The sequence below is a fragment of the Cebus imitator genome, unplaced genomic scaffold, assembly GCF_001604975.1.
Source record: "Cebus imitator isolate Cc_AM_T3 unplaced genomic scaffold, Cebus_imitator-1.0 Scaffold10, whole genome shotgun sequence".
NCBI lineage: Eukaryota > Metazoa > Chordata > Mammalia > Primates > Cebidae > Cebus > Cebus imitator.
This window is the reverse complement of record NW_016107325.1, coordinates 5,664,066-5,688,319: the sequence shown is the minus strand read 5'-3', so window position 1 is coordinate 5,688,319 and position 24,254 is coordinate 5,664,066. Positions and strand designations below refer to the sequence as shown.

Here is a 24,254-nt window from a genome sequence, read left to right as displayed (position 1 = left end):
AGAGCATTTCTGAAACTGATTCTTAATCAGTATACTTCTAAAAATCTTGGTTAATGGTTTTTGGGTTTTTTTTTTTAGTGTTTTTGTTTTGAGACAGAGTCTCACTCTGTCACCCAGGCTGGAATGCAATGGCGTGATCTTGACTCACTGCAACCTCCACCTCCTGGGTTCAAGTGATTCTCCTGTCTCAGCCTCCCGAGCAGGTAGGACTATAGGCGCATGCCACCACACCCAGCTAATTTTTGTATTTTTAGTAGAGACAGGGTTTCACTGTGTTGGCCAGGCTGGTCTGGAACTCCTGACCTTGTGACCCGCCTGCCTCAGCCTCCCAAAGTGCTGGGATTACAGGCGTGAGCCACCATGTCCAGCCATTTAATGGTTTTTAAAAGATTAATTTTTTGTTAAATGACTTTGAATAAGTTACTTCTAAAGTAAACCATTCATATGAAAGTGTAAATTCTTGAAAAAAGGTCTTCCTTAATGTTTGTGAAAAATGAAGTCAAAGAAAACTTAAGAAAGATGAGCTTATTAATAGTTGCCAGTGTATTAAGAATATAAAAATAACAAATAGGCAGAGCATGGTGGCTCATGCCTGTGATCCCAGCACTTTGGAAGGCTGTGGATCATCTCAGCCCAGAAATTCGAGACCAGCCTGGCCAACATGGTGAAACCTCATCTCTACTAAAAACATAAAAATTAGCCGGGGGTGGTGGCACACGCCTGTAGTCCCAGCTACTCAGAGGGCTAAGGCAGAATCACTTGAATCTGGGAGGCTGAGGTTGCAGTGAGTCAAGATCATGCCAATGCACTCCAGTCTAGGCAACAGAGTGAGACTTCGTCTCAAAAATAAATAATAAATAAATAAATGACAAATAACTATGGTCAACAAATCAAGTTGCAAAGTTTACTTCTTCAATGTAATTCTAAAGGTTTTGTTTCAAATAAGTAACATCACTGAAAATACTAAAGTAAAAATGATATGCAAACTCATAATATGCTTCCATAATCCATACAGTTTTAGAACCTATAGCTGCTTATAAATAGTATCAGAATCTTCATTTCCCTGTTTTTGACCAATATGCCATAAAATATTCAAATACAAGCAGTGTTTTATTAAGATGGTGACTCTGCTTTCATTTAACTATCAGCTGTCAGGCAAGGCACCACAGTTTTGAGAGCTGATATACAAAAGTTCTAAATTAGCACATGAAAAGTATTTATAGATGGATATATATATTTAATTCAGGTAAGTTAAATGAATAAAAGGTGGGGACCATATTTAAAAACCTAAAATGGGCTAAGCAAAGCTATTCTGACGGTTCTGCCACAATTCAGCATTAAACACAGGTCTCTGGGCTTATAATGATCTCCTTATTAGTAAAACAAGTAATAGTAGGGCTTTCATTATCTACCATTCCTAATTTAAGGTCCTAATACCATTTGAGAAGGTCATTATATATATTATTTCTAATAATAATATAACCCTGGCAGAGTGGAATCTACTGTGCCTATATTATAAATGGGGAAGTTGAAGTTGAAAGAAGTTAATCAATGTCTAAAAGGTGACTAAGGGGTAAAGGCTAAATTCAAAGCCAAATCCTGTATTCTTTCTACCATATCAGGCTAACTACACTGATTAAACACAGTAATTTCACTTCTAGAAATTTATTCTCTGGGCATATGCATGTGAAATAACGTTTTCAAAAAAATATCTACTACAACATGGTTTGTAAATCAAAAGATAACAACCTAAGTGAATATCAGTAGAGCACTAGTTAAGTAAATCACGGTTTATCTAAAAATGGGAAAGCAAGCCATCCTTTAAGAAAAAACAAGGCAGTTTTATATCTATGGATATGGGATGGGACAATCTCCAGGATCCAGTTTTATGTACACTGCATTGTCCAATATAGTGGCCACTGGCCACATGCAGCTATGTAATTTATTTTAAATTAAATAGAATTTAAATATTTAGTTCTTCAGTCATACTATCTACATTTCAAGGACTCTGTGGCAACATTTGGCTAACTGCTGCCAACTTGGGCAGCTAAGTACAATATATTTCCACCCCACAGAAAGTTCCACTGGACGATACTAACATCAAATTATCTTTGGAAGGACATAAAGAAACTGGTAATAGAGGTTGTCTCTAGGAAAGGGAACAGAGACAACAGGGAAACTTAGTATTCAACCCATTTGTAACTTCTGAATTCTAAAGTAACATGTCATACACTGGTACCTGTTTAAAAATAACTATTTACCTATTTAAAAATACCTTGTTTGTTTCTCAAAAAACCTCCCTGAATTCTGTTAATTAGAAGCATAAAAGGCTCAGTTCTGAGGCACAGTAGAGGTTAAGGGATAGAAGTCATCTCTGAGACTTCCTAGAAATATTGCTGATCACTACCCTAATTTCATTAAGCATTCATTTTTCACATTGCTATTTAAGATACCACACAAAAGATGACATAGTGCCTATTTCTGAGGAATTAAGGGAACAGAGATAGAAGAACATACATCAGACGGCAGGAGTCGTAGCTTATGCCTGTATAATCCCAGCACTTTGGGAGGCTGAGGCAGGAGAATCACACGAGCTCAGGAGTTCAAGACCAGCCTGGGCAACATAGCGCGACTCTGTCTCTATTTTCAAAAAAAAGAAAACTCATCAGAAAAAAAATACTTTAAAAGTATGAAAAAGTGGTAGTGTTCAAGAGAAGGGAAAGTTCTATTCTTCCATCAACATGGTCATATCTGTTTTCATTTTCTTTTTTTCTACTTCCCTTAATGCTCTATTGAGGAGCACTTAAAAGCAATAGTCTTCCAGTTCTGCTCTGAAGGCACCTTTTTTAATGTCTTAATATACTGAAGAAGTTACTTAACTTCTACATGCCTCAATTTCCTCACCTATAAAGGGAAACTATTGATTAATCAAGTTTATTAACTACTGGACATTTTTCCTGTGGAGAGAGAACACACAAACCTTTGAGAACAAAAAAGACATTGTGGCCAGGCAGTCCAAAAAAAAAAAAATTATACGATTTTTTTTTTTTTTTAATTGAGACGGAGTTTTGCTCGTTGCCCAGGCTGGAGTGCAATGGCACAATCTCGGCTCACCGAAACCTCCGACTCCCAGGTTTAAACGATTCTCCTGCCTCAGCCTCCTAAGTAGCTGGGATTACAGGCATGTGCCACCACATTTTGTATTTTTGTATATTTAGTAGAGACAAGGTTTCTCCATGTTGGTCAGGCCGTTTTTGAACTCCTAACCTCAGGTGATCTGCCCACCTCAGCATCCCAAAGTGCTGGGATTACAGGCGTGAGCCACTGTGCCTGGACTTTTTTCTTTTTCTTTTTTTTTTTTTTTGAGGGAGTCTCGTTCTGTCTCAGGATGGGGTGCAGTAGCATGATCTCAGCTTACTGCAATCTCCACCTCCTGGGTACAAGTGATTCTCCTGCCTCAGCCTCCCCAGTAGCTGGGATTATAGGCACATGCCACCATGCTCGGCTAATTTTTGTATTTTTAGTAGAGACAGGATTTCACCATGCTGGCCAGGCTGGTCTCGAACTGCTGACCCAGTGATCTGCCTGCCTCAGCCTCCCAAAGCAGCAGGATTACAGGCGTGAGCCACTGCGCCAGGCAAAATTACATAATTTTTTTTTAATTGATACTTTTCTCTCCTTGGGAGCTTATCCACTTGAGATGGTTGAAGGGTCTGAGAATTATGCTAAATTATGACCTGCTCTGGAAGAAGAATAGGAACAAGATCTCAAACTATCTATTTTCCTGCATATTTACACTGCATTATCATTCTCTCTTCCTCTTCCATGGATCTCAGCCAGTGTCTAGATCTAGCCTAACTCCAGAGCCCTGGGTTTTTACCACTGCCCAAAACACACTGCCTTTTGTAGTGAGTTGGTAGGTCAAAGACCTGTGCAAGACAGGCAGAAGGCCATGCTGTTGTCCAAAAAGTGACATGGGCCATGAATTTGACCCTACACAGACTGGTAACCCAGAAGCCTGGCAAAATTTAAGGAATTTGGATTTACAGGAAAAGAAAAGCATAGTACAGTCCTACCAAGGAAAAATGTCACTCAGAGACTCTAACATCTAATCATATGCACAGGCATTTGAGGAAGTCAACTTACTAAAAAAAATAAACTTCCTATAAAATATAAGGATGAGCAATGAAGATATGGAACAGTGAGGAAAGACAATTATTTCCAGGAATTTATATTTCTATGCTATTATTAAGCACATTTTAAAATGTAATAATTACCAATAAGCAATTTAAATCCTTCAAAAATATGCAAGACAGATGCTAAAGTCATTTCACACAAGGGGTACATGCAAAAATCTCAACACTTATGTGGCCTTAGGCTAGTATACATTTATTTAAGGGAGTGAGAGATTTGAAAATGAGTTTATATTAATCGGAAAGTGCAAAGAAACTTGCCAAAGTGTGCCAGCTCCATGGCCCACAAGCAAAGAGCATCGCCTGCCTGCGACAGTCAGATGCCCAACCAACACTACTGTGAAGGCTATGAAAGAAGCTGTTAGCACTCTGGTGTAATCCCAACACAGGCCAGAGCAGCAGATTAGGCAGAACTTTACATCAGTGGCAGGTCTCCCAAATTCTCTTGATGCCACAGAATTCATAAATGAGATCAGTATGTTCTAAAAAAACATGGTACTGCAAAAGGAGAAAAAGGTTCCACAGCATCAAGCAGTGTAATACTTGAAACCTCATCATCAAAGTGACAGTTTTTAAGTGCCGTTTACGATGCCCTAGTCTGGAAACATCCCAGCTAACCCATCTGATCAACAATTTCACAGATGGAAGCACTTGATGGCTAATTGGCAAGTCTATTATTCAAATAAAACAGCTCTCTGTACCTCTTTTTTCATTATTATAAGTCGAGGTACAAGAAGGCTGGTCATTGAAATTAGCTTAACAAGAGAAGCCTTTTTCCCAAAATAATTTTTTTAAATAAAACAACGTATTTTGGCAATCAGAAGTGCTAATCAGCTTCTGAACAGTAAGGAAAATGTTTTAAGAACCTAAAAAAGTAAGCATCGTAAACCTTTTAAAAGTTGTACTATTTGTAACCTCTACCTTTACCAATGTGTCAAGACACACATTATCATAGGGAATAAGATGAAATATTCACTAATTCCTTAAATATTCTTAAAACATGGGCCAAGTATTACATGTCAGGATAAATAAAAACGCTCTTAAATGTTTTAATTTCTCCAAAATTTTAAAAAGCAAGTATCTTACTTTTGATTACAATAAAAATTATAAGACTATTTAAATTTTATTAATTTATGAAATAAGTAGCCAGTGACAACACTATTGATTTTATCTACCTGAAGAAATGCTGATGTAAACAGGTCTGTGACACCAGTAAAATCTGTGTTCCAACTCTAGCTCCACTTCTTGTTAGTTCTGTGACTTGACTCTATAATATGGAAATAATTATCCCTACCCATATGGGACTGTTGTGAGGATTAAAAGATCAAGTGCATAAACGCCTCATATCAGAATAAGGAAGGTACTCAGCATCAGTCCATTTTGCTCTCCTCTGATCTCCCATCCCACTTTTTAAAATACTAGAGGAAAATTTTAATACACTTTTCAAAATATGTGGGTTCTCTTTATAGATCCATACATTTGTTCTAGATGTTACAATGACATTCTCTATTCACAGAATGGGGCTGTCTCCCTATATTACTACAATTTTCATACCCTTTCAAGTTGAAAGCTCCCAAGGCAAAAGCCTCATAGAATGGGTAAGCTATAAAATATCCAAAGACATCATTTAGTCTTTATAGTAAAAATCAGGAAATGTATACAGTAACCAGAAAGTGCAAATGGGAGAGAAATAACCCAGAAACCATGAAACCAGGTGCAAACTAAAGCAAAATCAAAATCATCTCCCTATAGTGATATAGCTATATAACGACAACAAAAATGTATTCTACCAGGTAGTGAAATATGTTGTTTCCTATGAAATGAGTTTTCCTTTTCTATAAAACAGAATGGTGCACTTTTCAAAAACTAGGTTTTGTCATTCTACTGTCTACTTTTGGTAAGCATTTTTCTTCCAATAACTCAGGCTCTGGTGTTTAGAACACTAGGGAGCAGAGAATTACCATAGGCAGTTAAGAATGTAACCGAGTAAAGAGAGGGGGAAATATACAATGAGTAAGAGAAAAGTACAACTATCATAATTATTATTATTATTATTTACTCTATCATCCTTAAGCCATTATGCCCTTCACAGGCATTCGGGCTTCTGAAAAGAAAAGCCTGTGCAATCACTGGCAACAGTTTAAAAAGCAGCACTGAGAGGCTGCCCAGTGGAGACGACTGCCCTGCTCTGGTGACATACTTTCAGGACACTCAACCCAGAAACATCCCACAAAGAACCACCTTGAGTCTGTGTTGTAAGAGAATCGGTCCTACCTGCCTGGGTTTTAAATGAATCTGATAATTGGAGAACTTCCCAAATGATAACATGAACTAAAAAGTTACAAGTTAAGTTATGCAAGTTTGAGATAGAAAATCCAAAGATCAATGTGCCAAATCAGCAATGTAACTGTTCCAATGTCTTAGTTTCCTATATTAGACAGAGATATCTTCTTTTGTCTTCCTTCCCATGCAATCTTTCTACCAAAAATGGTATCAGATGTCATAGATCCATCATATCCTTGACTTTATATTTAAAACTTTAAACATTTAATTGTTTTTCACAATTTTTATTTTTCCTCATTTCATCAGAATGTAATTAATTTTGATGGATAATTTCACTGTAACTGAAAATTTATCAGCAATCCCCTTCTATTCTAAAGAACTTGAACAAAATTGTTTATCACAATTGCATATCAAAATAGAAATTTAGCATTCACAAGTGTCAAAGACCTTTCCTCTCAAAAGAAGACTAGTCACAACTAAAATATTCAAACAAACTGACACAGGTTAACTACAATGTACCTACAGAAAATTTATGTCCCTTTTACTTGACTGAGAACCCTCAAGACTAGATTTGAGACCTCTTAGGAGCACCCTGTTTTTCACAGAGTTTAATACACATTCAGAACAATCACACTACAATGACAACTAGAAAGAATATGCTCTAATTAGCTTGTTTTTTACCTGACCCCTTTCTTAATTTTCTATCATATAAACAGAGTATATGAATAGAATAATTAGGAACTATATCAAATAAAATTATAGTCTCACAAGAGCAGCAAATAAGAAAAACATTAAAGGCATCTTGTATTTTTGCTTTGTTTCTAAAGCAAAATCATTATTTGTCATTAAGCTAAGAAATAAAACAATTAAAATTTCTTGACCCTTCTCTACTTCTTAATAGAAAGGAAAATGCCCAAATTAATCTACCAATGTTTAGAAAGGCTCTTCATAAATGCACAAAGGATTATATCAGATATTCAGAGTCAAAGAAAAAAAAGGTAACCAGAGTATTCATAAGCATATAAATACTGTCAATATAGTTAAGCTAAAGAACTCAAGAAATATAAAGAAAATCTATTAAAAAAAAGCATTTTGTAAAGGCCTGCTCATTTGCATACCACTATGCCAGTGCTTACAGCAAAATTAAAGTTTGTATTTCAAACATGACAGATATAAATAAAGATTAACTATACACATTAATCTATGATGGTTCATTACACAGCAGGATTGCTCTAGCAGATATAGAATAAAAATAAAACATAACAATCTTGTAATTTATTTTAAAACATTATTGTAGTAGCTTCATCGTCAGAGTATCCAAGTTCTTTAAAAATGTAAGTCAGAGGCCGGGCGTGGTGGCTCATGCCTATAATCCTAGCACTTTGGGAGGCCGAGGCAGGTGGATCACGAGGTCAAGAGATCGAGACCATCCTGGTCAACAAGGTGAAACCCTGTCTCTACTAAAAATACAAAAATTAGCTGGGCATGGTGGCGCACGCCTGTAGTCCCAGCTACTCGGGAGGCTTAGGCAGGAGAATTGCTTGAACCCAGGAGGCGGAGGCTGCGGTGAGCCGAGATGGAACCATTGCACTCCAGCCTGGGTAACAAGAGCGAAACTCTGTCTCAAAAAAAAAAAAAAAAAAAAGTAAGTCTGATAAGCATAACTCCTTTGCTCAGCAATCCCTAATGGCTTCCCAACTCACTCAGAAGAGAATTTTCTACAGGGCCCTGCAAGATCTATACTGTGGTAACCTCTCTAGTATTATCATCTTCAAATTAAAGACAGGGAGAGAAAGTGGAATACCTAGGTAAGGCATAAAAAAGTACTACAAAATAAATTCAAATGAATTTCTGACTTTATTTGGTGGCTCTTTTAAAAAGTACTAAAGAAAAATGTTATTTAATGTTATCTAATGTTATTTAGTGTTATTCTATGACTTGTTATTTTGCTTTGGTTTTATGTTTGTGTACTAAAGAGAGAACATTATGTATAAAGTTGAAGTTCCTTTTGCCTCCCTCCCTTTTCATGAATTTGTTGTGAATTATCTGGAACTGCACTGTAAAATACGGTAGCCACTAGATAGATGTGACTATTTAAATTTAAATAAAATTAAAAGTTCAGTTCTTCAGTTACACAAGATATATCAATGGGCTCAACAGGTACATGTGACTCTGTAAAGTTAAGTAATATAACATTTAGAATTCAGTTCTTCAGCTGCTCCAGTCACATTTCCAGTACTTAACAAACATGTGGCTAGTGGCTACTGTACTGAACGGTACAGATATGGACACTTCCATCACTGCAGAAAGTTGTACTAGACAGTGCTTCTGTAGAACAACTTGTAATATTTTTACTTAGGAGTTATGTAACCCTAAAAAAAGGTGTTACTTTATGTTTTTTCAATTTACATGTTTCTATGATGTATTTATCTTTTTACAACTGAATTTTTCTCTTGCTATGTCTACAAGGTCTATTATGCATATTGATATCCAGAACCTAGTTCATCCATTTTAGCTGCTGCATAAATGTCATCATAACACATTTAGGCATTTAAATATTTTGCAATTTTTAACATTCCAAGCAATGCTGTAACAATATTCTTAAACATGTCTCCTGATTTAGATGTATAAAAGTTACTCTAAAGTGAGTAAATGGAATTGTTCAGTGACAGAAGTTTGGTCATTTTCAACTTTACTAGACATTGTCAAATTGCTCTCCAAAGTGACTTTAACCATTTACCACATATGATGTGTCCATTTAACATATATTTATTGACTGCTATTTGCCAAGTAATGATCTAAGCACTGAGCTACAATCCCTAACCATCCCACAGACAGACAGACAGACACACACACACACACACACACACACACACACACAGCTTACATGAGAATTCTTGCTTCCCTAAATTTTCATTAATATCTAATTCAACAGGTTTTTTAAAAAAAAAACAATCTAACAGTTGTTTAAGTTTTCATTTCCCTGAAGTGACACTGAATCTTTTCATAATTTTATTTGGCCATTCTTATTTCACATTCTTTTTTTGAGTGAAGTCATCTTTTTTTGTCTTATAAATCTATGGTTCTGCTGAATGAACCACACAGTGTTGCAGATTAATGTGTTGCCAGTACCTTCTTTCCATCTTTGCTTGTCTTATCAGTTTGTTTCTGATGTCTTTTGGGGATAAGAATTAGTAATATTGTCTTGAGGTAGTCAAATTATGAATCTTTTAAGTTGTGCTTTCCTATTTTGAGGTCATGAAGACATAAAAATTTCTGCCCCCCCAAAAAATGGGGACAGTGTCTGGGGGAAGGTTATCTGCTGTGCACCTGACTAGTTCACATGTGAGTTTATTTAATCTTCATAAAGAACCACCTGGGTAGGTATTATTAACCTCATTTTAAAGATATGATAACTGAACTTTTAAATGTCTTTTTTTGTAGTAAAAATATAAAATTTGCTACTTTGTTTTTAAGTGAACAATTCAGTGACATTTTACATTAACAATGTTGCACAGCCAACACCACCATCTCCAACACCAGCTCCACAACTTTTTTCATCATCCTAAACTGAAACTCTGTACCCATTGAACAATAACTCCCTATTCTCTCCTCTTCCCAGCTTCTGGCAACTAACATTCTACTTTCTATCATTATGAATCTGATACTCTAGGTACTTCATATAAGTGGAATCATATAACATTTGTCCTTTCGTGTCTGGCTTATTTCATTTAGCAAAATATCTTTTAGGTTCACTCGTGTTGTAGCATATGTCAGAATCTCATTCCTTTAAAGTTTAAGAATATTCCATTGTATATACAATCAGCCCTCCATATCAACAGGTTCCTCATCCACATATTCAACAAACCATAGATAGAAAATATTGGGGAGAAAGAACAATAAAAAATAACAATACAGCCAGGCATGGTGGCTCATGCCTATAATCCCAGAACTTTGGGAGGCCAAGGCCGGCAGATCACCTGAGGTCAGGAGTTTGAAATCAGCCTGGTAAACTCGGTGAAATCCTATCTCTACTAAAAATACAAAAAAAATTAGTCAGGTGTGGTGATGGGCGCAGTAACAGCCACCTGTAATCCCAGATGCTCAGGAGGCTGAGGCAAGAGAATCACTTAAACTCAGGATTCGGAAGTTGCAGGGTACGAGATTGCACCACCGTACTCCAGCCTGGGCGACAGAGTGGGACTCCGTCTCAAAAAAATAAAAAATAATACAACAATAAAAAATAAGAATCACGTTTTAAATAGAAGTATTTACGTAGCATTTACATTGTATTAAGCATTATAAGTAATTTGTAGATGATTTAAAGTATGCGAGACACTGTGTCTGGGTTATATGCAACTACTATGCCATTTTATCTAAGGGACTTGAGCAGCCACAGATTCTGGTATGAACAGGGGTCTTAGAATCAATCCCCCGAGGATACTGAGGAATGAGTGTATATGTATTTTATTTATACATTCATTTGTTGATGGACATTTGGGTTGTTTCCACCCCTTGGCTATTATGAATAACACTGCTAAGAATATTGGTGTACAAACATCTGTTGGAGTCTTTGCCTTCAATTCTTTTGGGCACATACCCAGAAGGAGAATTCCTGGATAACATGGTAATCCTATGTTTTAGGTAATCTTTTAAGGAAAATTACTGTTTTCCATATTATCTGTACCATTTTACATTTCTACCATCAATATACAAGAGTTCTAATTTCTCCAATCCTCACCAATACTTTTTTTAAAATTTGAATATTAGCCATCCAAATGCGTATATCTTCAAAAATTATAAAGTTTGGGCTGGGCATGGTGGCTCCTGCCTATAATCCCAGCACTATGGGAGGCCGAGGTGGGCAGATCAATTGAGGTCGGGAGTTCAAGACCAGCCTTGCTAACATGATGAAACCCCGTCTCCACTAAAAATACAAAAATTAGCCAGGCGTGGTGGTGGACACCTGTAATCCCAGATACTCAGGCGGCTGAGGCAGGAGAATCTTTTGAATCCAGGAGGCAGAGGGTGCAGTGATCTAAGATCACACCACTGCACTGCAGCCTGGGTGATGGAAGAAGCCTTCGTCTTAAAAAAAAATTATAAAATTTGATTTCATATTTAGATATTCCATCCATTTGGTACAAATTTTTGTATATAGAATAAGGTAGGAATCTAATTTTAGTTTTCTCCTTACTAGAAACCACTTGCTTCAGCATCATCTAATGAACAGGTCTGTCCTCTACTGTTTTAATGTCACTTACATTACAAACCAAGTTCCCATATTGATGGATGTATTTGTTTTTTTTTTTACTTATACTGGTCTATCTGATTATCTCTGTAATAGTATATTACTACTTCACTCATATAGCATTAAAATACATTTTGAGGCAGCAAATCACACTGCCACGTGTGTACCTATGCAACAATCTTGCTTGTTCTTCACTGTACCCCAAAACCTAAAACGCAATAAAATAAATAAATGGAGGGAAAAAAATACATTTTGAATTCTAGTATAGAAAATTTCTTTTTCCTTTTTAGAAATTTCTTTGCTATTCTTGAGCTATTTTTTCTATATAAATTTTAGAGTCAGTTTGCCTATTTCCATGAAAATTCTGGTTGATTTTTTATTGAAACTGTATTGAATTTATGATTAGTTGGAAAGAATTGATGTGTGGTGATATAAAGACTCCTCATCCATGAAAATAGTATTATTTTTTCATTTATTCCAGTCATTTTTTCCATTGCTATGTTAAATTAATCCTCTCTAGCAAACATTAGACCAAAACCAAAGACAAACAACTGAAACAACATTTCTGTTCCAACAACCACAATAAGAAACCAGAATAGCAGTTATTAGTGAATATACAAAAAAAATCCATATACTGTGAAGATTTGGGAGTTATAACAAAACACATCCTACTCAATTCGCGAATTTTTTTTTAAATCTAGCCACCTGAAACAATTCTTCAAAATGTACACTGTATCTCACCACATTCAGGTTGCTTTCTGGGATCACTCACCGACAGTATTTTCCCTTCTTTTTGCATCCTAAAATTAATGAGGTCTGTACCAGAGATACAAAGCGACAACTTATAGGCATTATATAGCCTGCTGCCTATGTGCTTAGTTTGCCCTATACAATGTATTTTAAACAAACAAACAAACAAACAAAACAGGAGACCAAAAAAAAAAAAAAAAATCAGGGTATTTCACACAGAAATCATATGATTTCTAACTCTGCTTTAAAACTTGCAGGTTGTATGTCATTCTCACTAAGGGATTGGCTAAAAGAGGCTCCATCACGATAAATCATGTTGTTTATTACCAGGGCTGACAAATCACACACTAATTCTTAAAGCTTCCACCTAAAAGTGACCTATAAACCAATCACATTCCATTGGTCAAAGCAAAATCATGGTAAGGCTAACTATAAACATGACAGAAAAATATAATCCTACTATATGCCTGGAAGGTTGAAAGACACAAATATTCATATAATTGATGACTTTGCCTTTAATCTCTTCCCCTTTACCTATCCTCCAAACTACCACTGGAATTACTTTTCAAAAACACAGACCGAATTATCTCACAAGTCTATTGGAAAGAAAAAAAAAATCTTCATATCTGAAAAAAGAAAGAAAGAAAGAAAATCATGAGACTATAACAACACCTGGGGAAAAAAGTAAAAATCACTAATTATGGCATTCAACACCTTTCATAACCAACTTCAGATTCCTTTACCAGCTTCTTTTCCCAGTATTTTCTCATCTGTTCTCTAGCCTTTTGAATATGCCTTGACACATATTTCAAAACTCAGCCCAAACATCAACTCCTCGATTTAGTATCATTTTTCCCAAGTTAGTCTCATTTTACCCTATCTCCACTGTACTTACATATCACGTTGTGTACAATGAGCATTAGCTTTCACTGATTCAAAGTAGTTAATGTGTGCTAGGCACTTAAAACATAATTGTTCATGGGTCTACTATAAGGCTCTGGATTAGGTATTAATATTTTGTTCATCTTGGAATTTGTGATACCATCTCGCACCAGTTAGAACGGCAATCATTAAAAAATCAGGAGACAACAGATGCTGGAGAGGATGTGGAGAAATAGGAACACTTTTACACTGTTGATGGGAGTGTAAATTAGTTCAACCATTGTGGAAGAAAGATACTGTGGTGATTCCTTAAGGATCTGGAAATAGAAATACCATTTGATCCAGCAATCCCTTTACTGGCTATATACCCAAAGGATTATATATCATTCTACTATAAAGACATCACAAAAACATATATATTTATTACGGCACTGTTCACAATAGCAAAGACTTAGAACCAACCTAAATGCCCATCAATGATAGACTAGATAAAGAAAATGTGGCACATACACACCATGGAATACTATACAGCTATAAAAAGGGATGAGTTCATGTCCTTCGCAGGGACATGGATGAAGCTGGAAACCATCATTCTCAGCAAACTGACACAAGAACAGAAAACCAAACACCACATGCTCTCACCCATAAGTGGGTGTTGAACAATGAGAACACATGGACACAGAGAGGGGAACATCACACACTGGGGCCTGTCAGGAGTGGGGGGCTAGGAGAGGGACAGCAGGAGGTATGGGGATTGGGGAGGGATAGCATCAGGAGAAATACCTAATGTAGATGATGGGGTGATGGATGCAGCAGGCCACCATGGCACATGTATACCTATTTAACAAATCTGCAATGGACCCCAGAACTTAAAGTATAATAAAAAAATTAAAAAAAAAAAAAAAAAAAACCTGGGCTGGGCATGGTGGATCACACCTGCAATCCTAGCACTTTGGGAGGCCAAGGCAGGCGGATCACGAGATCGGAAGTTCAAGACCAGCCTGACCAACATGGTGAAACCCCACCTCTACTAAAAATTAGCTAGGCGCGGTGGTGCATACCTATAATCCCAGCTATTCAGGAGGCTGAGGCAGAATTGCTTGAACCCAGTAGGCAGAGGTAGCAGTGAGCAGAGATCACGTCACTGCACTCCAGCCTGGGTGATGGAGCCAAAAAAAAGAAAACGTGATTCACAGAAACTCAAAATATTGACATAACATAATAAAACTGAAAACAAATTACTAAATGCCACTGACATTATACTTAAGTTCCATCTACTTTCAAGCTTATATTGACTATTCCAAAGCTAAAATGAACCCAGAGAGAAACCAAAATTTTTAAAAACGGTAGACTATGCTTTGGTTATTCTCATCCCTTGGGCTCTGTTCCCACTGCTTTTGGAAGTTGTTTAGTTGCCAAGACCTAGGTGGAGTTTGTTATAAAGATAATGAGGTAGCCAAATTATAATAATATATGCTTTTAATACAATAATTTCATACCTTTTAGTAATTTCGAGTTTGTAAGCACTTTACCAAAGAAAATCCAAAAACACATTTGAAATTTAAAGCTATTGTTTTATAAATTTTAATAGTACTAACATCTTTATTTATGCTTCAAACTGCTGGTAAGTTATACTGAAGTAGAGGACTGGGGACAAATTTAATTATTTTAGCCTATCATTATTCAAATATTAACTGTTTTTGTTTTTGTTTTGAGACATAGTCTCACTCTGTCACCCAGGCTGGAGTGCAGTGGTACCATCTCAGCACACTGAAACCTCCACCTCCTGGGTTCAAATGATTCTCCTCCTTCAGCCTCCTGAGTAGCTGGAATTACAGATGTGCACCACCACATTTAGGTGATTTTTGTATTTTTAGTAGAGACAGGAATTCCCCATGTTGGCCAGGCTGGTCTTGAACTCATAGCCTCATGTAATCTGCCCCCTGAGTCTCCCAAAGTGTTGGGATTACAGGTGTGAGCCACCAGACCCAGCCAATATCAACATTTTAAAATGTGATATTACAAAAAATAAAACTTAGTTGTTTTCTAAGAACAGATACCATAATGAGAAATAGGAAAAGACAGCATGATAAAAACTAATGGAAGAGAAAGGCTTAAGATAGTAAGTGTGGAATACTGAAGTTTAATTAAAAGAGAACTAAAATAGGACAATAGACTTGGGAGTTTAAAAAAGTCCGGTACAGTAATACAGGAGTTGACCAGAATGCATTCTCATGAGAGTGAACAGAGGTAATTAAGTAGATTATGGAGTTTAAGCTATTATTTCAGGAATACTAGAAATAAATGGAAGAAAAGGTTTAATGGAAATATGCAGTGGAGTTTTATTTTTTGGATACAGGAGACTTAAACATCTTTGTAGGCAGAGAAAGAGGTCAATGGAGATAAGCAATGTGTCAAGAGAATGAGATCCAAGAATAAGTGGAAGGAGTAGCCTTGGAAAAGAGAAAAGCCACCTCCTATTTAGAGAAAATTAAGAGACTAGAATGAACGGGGACTTTGATAATTTAAAAGTTCCTTGTTTACCTACTAGCCCTACTATAACCGCCAAATAAAACAATTAAGACCAAGTGACCTCAAAAACAATGAAATATCAGTATCAACTGTGATTATAATACTGATATTCCTATATTATTACTGTGAATTCCGCCATTAAAAAATCATGACCAGGCCAGCTGCAGTGGCTCACATCTGTAATCCCAGCACTTTGGGAGGCCGCAGTGAGCAGATCACTTTAGGTCACATGTTCAAGACCAGCCCAGCCAACATGGTGCAACCCCATCTCTACTAAAAATACAAAAATTAGCTGAGCATGGTAGTTCATGCCTGTAATCCCAGCTACTTGCAAGGCTGAGGCAGGAGAATTGCTTGAATCCAGGAGGGTAAGATTGCAGTGAGCCGAGATCATGCCACTGCACTCCAGACTGGGCAACAAAGCAAGTCTCTGACTCAAAAAATAGTAGTAATAATAATAATAATAACAACATGACCAATTAGCACAAAGAGCAAAGCCCAAATACCTTATTACTATTGGGTTATATTAAAGGCATTAGGACCCAAGGTGGAATTGTTTCTCTTGGAAAGGGTACAAAAGTCAGTATCAAATAATAGTACAATAAAAATTCAAATGAAATATTGAATTGTTTCTACAAATAATGAAGTCAAGGCTGAAAACAAGTCTTTGTTGTATAATCTGGTCTTATATCCTGAGTTTCTGGCACAAAGCCTCAAAAACCCTTGGAGTTTCTTTTGTTATGCTAATGTAGTAACTCAGTGCACATCCCTAGATAGCTTGAGGATGAAGGCTTATCACCATAAAGACCAACATTAATTAGAGGGCTAAGATTTTGAGCCAGGCCCATTTCTAAGGAGGGAAGGGAGGCTGGAGATTTTGAATTTTGAGTCCAATCACCCAGTCAATGATTTAATCATCAAGCCCATGTATGCCAAGTCCCAACAAAAACTCTGGACACCAAAGCTACAACAGGGTGGAGCTCCCTGGCTGGTTAACTCATTGATGTGCAGAGGGAGTGACATGCCCTAATTCCATGAAGAGGGGCACAGGAGCTCTGCATCTCCTCCCAGACCACGTCCTGTGTGTCTTCATTTCGCTGGTCCTCCTAATGTGTATTCCTGGATAACAAAACTATAATAAGAAGCACAGCACTTTCTTGAGTTCTATCAGCTGTTCTACTGAATTATCAAACCTGAGGATGTTGTGAGGACCTCCAAATTTATAGTCAGGTCAAAAGGTCGGTCAAAAGTGTGGATGGCTTGGGGACACATGAAGTGTAGCTGGCATCTGAAGTAAAGATAGTCCTGTGGAAAAGTGACCCTTTAACTTGCAGAATCTGACACTAACCACCAGGTTAGAGTCAATTGGGAGTGAAACAAAATGTCTTCAAGCCAGCAAAGTAGCATTGATATTAAAAAAAATAGTCATGGACATTTCTTTCATGGAAGTTAGGTTATTTGTATAGATAATGATTTAAGGTAGTCTATTAACTCATAAAATGTCCATGGTTCTGTTTCTTCAATCAAGGAAATAAAATAACCACAAGGGACTGTCAATTATGTGACACCCTTACCTGTTCTGTTCCTATCTACTGCCACATTTTAAGAGGGCCATCTATAAACTTACCAGCAAGTGACCTGTTCCTATTTGGGAAGGAATTCTGCCTTTTCCAGTAAATGGTAAGATAACACTTCCCACTGATTTTCAGAGGGAAATGCCAATTTGTGTATCATTTTCTACTACTATTGGTGGCTATGACTTATCTAATGAAAAGACAGCTATTATCAATCCAAAGATCTTCGACTTCTTGTTAAAAATAAATAATAAACATATTCTTATGCAAAAAAATTACACACTTAACATTTCATGTTGCAAAAGTAACATCACAAGTATTTGTCAAATTAGTCCTATAACAAGATAAAATAAAACTTTAGAGAAAAAGTTTAAACACCTAGTATAGGATAAGTGAGATATCATAAAAATAAGAGTTCCACAAATTAATTCTTTGAGTTTGTCATCTAATTGAGATGAAATATATATATGTAATATATATATGAAATGATTCTTAAGCAACAGGTTTTTAACATCAAAAAAGAGTACAAACTAAGGACACAATGGCTGATTAAATAATCAGAAACCAATAAAGTCACTGAAAAAACATTAAGTTTTCCACTTGATACAAAGGTTTGCAGTAGCCACTGGCATATAATGTAGCTCAATTTGTGGTCAGTAAACCATTATTTCATGTCCAGGAGTTTTCCAGCATGGATTTCCAAATGGATAATTTATTGTATCTATGCTTAAGGAAAGTTATTTTTATATTTAAATTTGATGCAACTTCCCTTAAAAATTCTAAGGCAACATCTTCACCTATAACTTGCAGGTAAAACTGCAGTATCTACATACAACCTCTGCTCACATCTCACATTTTCATATACCTGAACATTATTACTACTAATTTCAGAATATATTAAGAGAAATTCCAGAAGCTCTCTAGAATGTTTACAAAAGAATGGAAACAGGTTCGGGATCGAGGTCAAAGAGGATTAGGCCTCTTGAGAGAATAAGTTATACAGGTGTTACAAAAATGAAGAATCATGAAGAAATAGGCTGACACAAAGAAACATGAGAAATCATCAAAACTAACAAAAGTAAATGGAAAACAACTAAAATCTATCCAAGAATGTAATACAGAATCACAAAAAGATTTCAACTTCCTAAAAGTCGTAAACCATAATAGACCTTATCAAACTGTTCCTATAAAAGTGTTTCTAAAACACCAAGAACTTCATGAAGTCTCAAACAAAAACTGCTTCTTACAGTAAACATAGATTACTTTGAAGAAAAATGAAGTCATTGATAGCAATACAAAATGTGGGAAAGCTGAAAACTAAACGGATTTTAAAAGGGGCTATAAAAATATTTCTAATATTTGGTCATAAAACAATACATCGCATACATAAAAGTCTGAGGAAGGGAAAAACAGTCATTTCTTTTATTAATTAGCATTAAGTCAATGTACGATTTGCAAAGATCAAAAGTGTAGAACTCACAAGAGGCAGGAATTCTTGACCTGAAAGCAGATAGACTATCCTGAGGCAGAATCTAGAGGTCATTTGCCCAACAGCAAATGAAAAAAGACAAACAATATTAAAACAACTGAAAGCTTATTTAAATTTTAAAAAGATTATAAAAGAAACCATTTATACCAAATTTAAAGGAAAGGAGAGAGATTACTTATTAATCTATCTATCATAATTACTAGCAGAAATTTGCCAATATTAAGACTGTACACACAAACATTCTAAGGGTCAGTTTTCTGGATCTGGCAAACAGGATGACACGCTTACTTTTTCTGGTGTTATATCTAAAGTTTACATTGTAAATTCAGTAAAAAAGCTATTTTGAGGATTTCTTTTCCCTAAAAGACAACTTTGATAATCTCACATATCTCAAAATTTTAAACAAAGCAAATATCAGAAAATTCTTATTCCCAGGAGAAAAGTAAACTAAGACAATAAATGTTTTCCACATGTTATCTACTGTTGCAAGATAGCAAACATCAATAAGGTAAGCTTCTTACCATAAAGTTATGTTAGGTGATTTTCTTGGGGGTAATTTCTTTCTCTTTGGATAACTACAAAAAGGCTGTAGTTTACACACAAGGAAATACTCAAGAGACTATATACTAACCTGGCCCAGTCCAGGCATACCTCCTCCAAGTCTAAGAAGTCTGTCCATATTTCTAGAAAACAGAAACAAAGAAAAAACGTTCCTAAGCACAAAAGTGTTTACTCAATTGCTATCTATATAATTCACCTTCAGTCACTCAGTATGTCAAAAATATTGGTGGTAATTACAACACAACATCAGACTTCCTGTTAATTAACACCACATATTAATTCAAAAAGCTGTCTTCAATGCTAATTAACAGACCTTATTTTACTGCTTTGGTTTTGGGTTATCCCCAGTTTTAAAGACAAGCAATCTTAGCATACTTTCAAAACTTTGCTATCATTAATTATATTTTCTTATTGTTATCTAATAAAGTACCTTAATGCGGAAAAATTGCATGAAATGCTTATCATATGTATGATTGAATTTCCTTCAATTTGTCCAGAGTGTACAAATAAAAATCCTCACTTTTAAATTAAATTTTAACATACTCATTAGTAAGTTCTGTGCTAATTAACTTACAGCTTGTCAGTTATCATCAAAACTGTATGTGAAAGACATTGTGAGCAGATTATGGATCTCTGAATTAGCATCAAAGGCTTTTAAAAACTGAACTCATTATACTAAAAGAAATACTATAGGGTAAACATTAAATGTATTAAGATAGTGTTCTAGAACCTACACAGATATTTTGTGTTATTTCAGATGTTGTAGAGATATACACCTTTTTCACTAAGGAAATTCAACTGGGCTTCTCAATTATAATTTTGGAATTAACCAATACAAAGTGGATTTATTATATCAATCTGATTTAGTTTTAAGGTTTAGAGTAACTACAGAAGATATTCTTACAATCTTGAAAACGTCACAGAAGAAATTAATACTATCAAGTGTACTTACATGGCCTCAAATAACAAAAAGAAGTAATCAAACTTTAAAAATTAATAGCAGGACAACTAAGTAATTTAAAAATGACAATAAAGAATTTTTTCTACTGGAAAATTGCCATGTCCTAAATTCCTCTTCTTCCTAAGTGTATGCTTTAGAAAATGTTATTACTACAAATTATATTCCAAATTAAATGTTAACAGATTAACATTATTTTACTAGTTAGAATTGCTATATAAACTAAAACTCAATAACGTATTTAGGCTTACTACGTTACCCTCCCATCCCCAATCATCTTTGTTGAATATTGGTAACAATTTAACAATGTTAATATTGCAAACTTGATTCAAGTTCACATACAGAAAAAAACTTTATTCAAGTGCACATACAGAAAAGAACACAAATGGAATCTTCAAAATGAACACATCCATGTAACCATCACCTAGTTCAAGAAACAGAACATTACTGGCATCTCAGAAACGCCACCTAAGCCTGACTTCCAGTCTATTCCACCCTGCAAACGTAAAATTCAACTTTCAACAACATAGATTAGTTCTGCTCTTTTTGAATTTTACGTAAATGAAATAGTATATTTTTCATGTCTGGCTTGTTTCATGTAACATGTTTATGGGATTCACAATTTTAAAAATTCATTTTGTAAAATGAAAATGCACATAAAAAGTGGTAGTCCAGTCAAAATTTCCACTTTACAGTCTTAACTCATCCTCCTAATAGCAACATTTACAAATAAAATCTCCATCAAATACTCACTGAAATTCCTCAACTCAAATATGGCATTCAACACACAGCACTTTTAAATGCCTAAGAACAGGTTGGGAAAAATCCTGTATATTTTATAATATTCAATCATTTCTCTAGGATATATTATCAAAAAAAATTCTTTTGGACCATTTCAAGCTTACAAACTTAAAGAACCAACAGAAAAAACAAACAACATACAATGTATATTAGCATACATATATTCTAGGCCAAAACTGATTCCCAGCTGTATTCAGTTTACCTAGCCCTCTATTTTGTTTCTGATGACTTTACACAGACTCCAGATGCTGTGAATATACATGAGTGATGCAAGGAGCAGAGAGAAAGAAAATCTGGCAGATCAAATTTGTTTCTGTAGCAAAATTAGATGTCTCAGCAAAGAGGAAATATATTTAACAAATTAAAACATTTAAGATAACCAGGTTTAATAAAAATAATTTGGGAATTAAGTATATTGATACATATTCCAAATCACACCACTTTTCAAAATCTGGTTATTTATCACACATATTCATAATTTGACCTCTGTTAAAAGTAATACATTTTCATACTACCTCTCTATCCGTCCCTAAAAGAGTAATTAAAAGTAAAATACATTTTAAACCTTACCTGGTCAGTAACTGCAACTCTTAAGGTGTTAACTTTCAATTTGTTGAATTTGACAAATTGCTTCTTAAAGAAAGCCCTTGCTAATTCTGGCAGGTACAATTTCCCCAAGTATGTATTTTTTTCTCTCCTATAAAAGGTAAACAAAATATGATATAATTATTTTGATAATCTAAGGGGGAAAATTTTATACCAAAACCTTTAAAAGAATCAAAATTCCTAAAAATGAAGTAGAAATTAAAACTCTTTTTAAGTAATCATTTCCTGAGAGTTTAGAATGATCTACCTTACTGGGAGTTACAGAGCATAGTGATTAACCCTGTATCCAAATTTTATCTGTATGTTTCTTTCATGAACACTAATTTTGAACAGACATTTCAAAATTTTTAGTCTTTCCAGGCATCTTCCAAAGAACAAAATAGACCAGGCGTGGTGGCTCACACCTGTAATCCCGGCACTTTGGGAGACCAGCCTGGCCAACATGGTGAAACCCCGTCTCTACTAAAAACAAAAAATTTAGCCAGGCGTGGTGGTGGGCACCTGTAATCTCAGCTACTTGGGAGGCTGAAGCAGGAGAATCGCTTGAACCTGAGAGGCAGAGGTTACAGCGAGCCAAGAACGTGCCATTGCACTCCAGCCTGGGCAACAAGAATGAAATTCTGTCTCAAAAAATAAATAAATAAATAAACAAACAAAAAATTAAAATTTACTTATATTTTTAAATAGAACAATTCATTCTATCATGCAATTACTATATAGGTTAACTATATATTACTATAAATCTATCAAATATTATGGAATGTTAGTGGTTTTCTTATACCCTGAAAATTTGCTATTTTATCATACTAGGGAGTATTAGTTCATCGTTTCTTAATCAATTATTCCCAACTACACCAAAAAAGACTAAAATGACAAGAATATGAAAAAATGACAAGAATTGCCTAAAATAATGCAATAGTGAAAAAAATTACAGTTACTGTATCATTCTTTGGGTCTTATTGTGTTGCCCAAAGCACTGATCCATCTTTCAAAAAGACATAGAACACCAGAGACTTCATCTTCGTAGTCTTTTTTTTTCAGTCTTCATTTAGCACAGCTGAGAAATCAGAATTTTTCATTTTAACAATGACAAAAGGTAGAAAAGCGACAAAGTAAATGTTTTACATTATTACAAAATCAAAGCTAATGTGAAGGAGACAAATTATAGCAGTCTAGTCTCTAATGATTACAATAAAATAGATGGTACAAGCCAGGATTTACTCACTTCAGTACTACTGATATTCATAACCAGATAATTTGTCGTCGCTGGTGAGGCTGTCTTGGGCATTATAGGATGTTGAACATCATCCCTAAGCTCCACTAGATAACAGGAGCACCTATCCAGTTGTGACAATCAAAAATGTCTCCACACAAGCTTTATTGCTGTTGACTATTAAAAAAAAAAAAAAGAAAAAAAAATGTCTCCAAACTTTACCAAATGTCCCCTGGGGGTAAATGTTTGGACACATTTTTGATTGCCTCAAAAATCACTCTCAATTGGAAATCATTGATATAAACAAAATCTCAGACTATCTATCTTGAGATGATATTTTAGATTAATTTTCTGAAAATTAAGAACCAATAAGTGCTGGAAACAGTTTGGCAGTTCCTCAAAAAGTTAAACATAGAATTAGCATTTGATCCAGCAACTCCACTCATAGGTACGTATATACCCATAAAACTGAAAACAAATACTCAAAGTAAGCTTATATACATACATGTTTACACCATCACTATTCACAATAGCCAAAAGGTAGAAACAGTCCAAAATGTCCACCAAAGAATGAATGGATAAACAAATTCTACTATATACACATAAGGGAATATTGTAATATGAAATACTGTTCAGCTATAAAAAGGAATAAAGTACTATTGCACATGTTACAAGTTGGCTGAACCTCAAAATATCACACTATGTAAAAGAAGTCAGGCACAAAAGGTCACATGCTATGTGATTCCATGTATATGAACTATCCAATAAATCCATAGAGACAGAATGCAGACTGGTAGTTATCAGTGGGTGGGGAAGGGAGGAAAATGGAGAAACCGATAAATGGCTAAGAGACTTTTTACCTTGGAACGACAGAAATGTTCTGGAACTAAATTGAGGTGGTAATGGCACACTGTGAATGGACTAAATGGTACTCAACTGTTCACTTTAAAATGGTTAGTTTTATCGCTTCTCGGCCTTTTGGCTAAGATCAAGTGTAAAATGGTTAGTTTTATATTATGTTAATTTCCTCTAATAGATGAGTTGTTTAAAGGGTCAATAAGTAAACAATATATTTCTAAAACCAAAAAAGTTACATTCTTATTCAGTTATTTATTCAACAAGGACTTCATCACACAAAATTTTGCAATAAGAACCTGTTTT

The 24,254-nt window shown here is 35.2% G+C and overlaps 1 protein-coding gene and 1 pseudogene across 2 annotated transcripts in view; one reads left to right on the top strand and one right to left on the bottom strand.

Moving 5' to 3' along the window:
• The window catches only part of PSMD14 (proteasome 26S subunit, non-ATPase 14), a 106,851-nt gene that overhangs the window by 77,542 nt on the left and 5,055 nt on the right, over nt 1–24,254 (bottom strand). For both annotated transcript variants that reach the window (XM_017547849.2, XM_037745598.1), the window contains exons 2-3: nt 21,845–21,971; nt 19,586–19,637 (exon numbers count right to left, since the gene is read on the bottom strand). In XM_017547849.2, coding sequence (XP_017403338.1) covers nt 19,586–19,633 — 48 coding nt within the window. In that variant the 5' untranslated portion in view covers nt 19,634–19,637; nt 21,845–21,971. The remainder of the gene's footprint in view (nt 1–19,585; nt 19,638–21,844; nt 21,972–24,254) is intronic.
• LOC119474170 lies at nt 24,056–24,131 on the top strand (annotated as a pseudogene).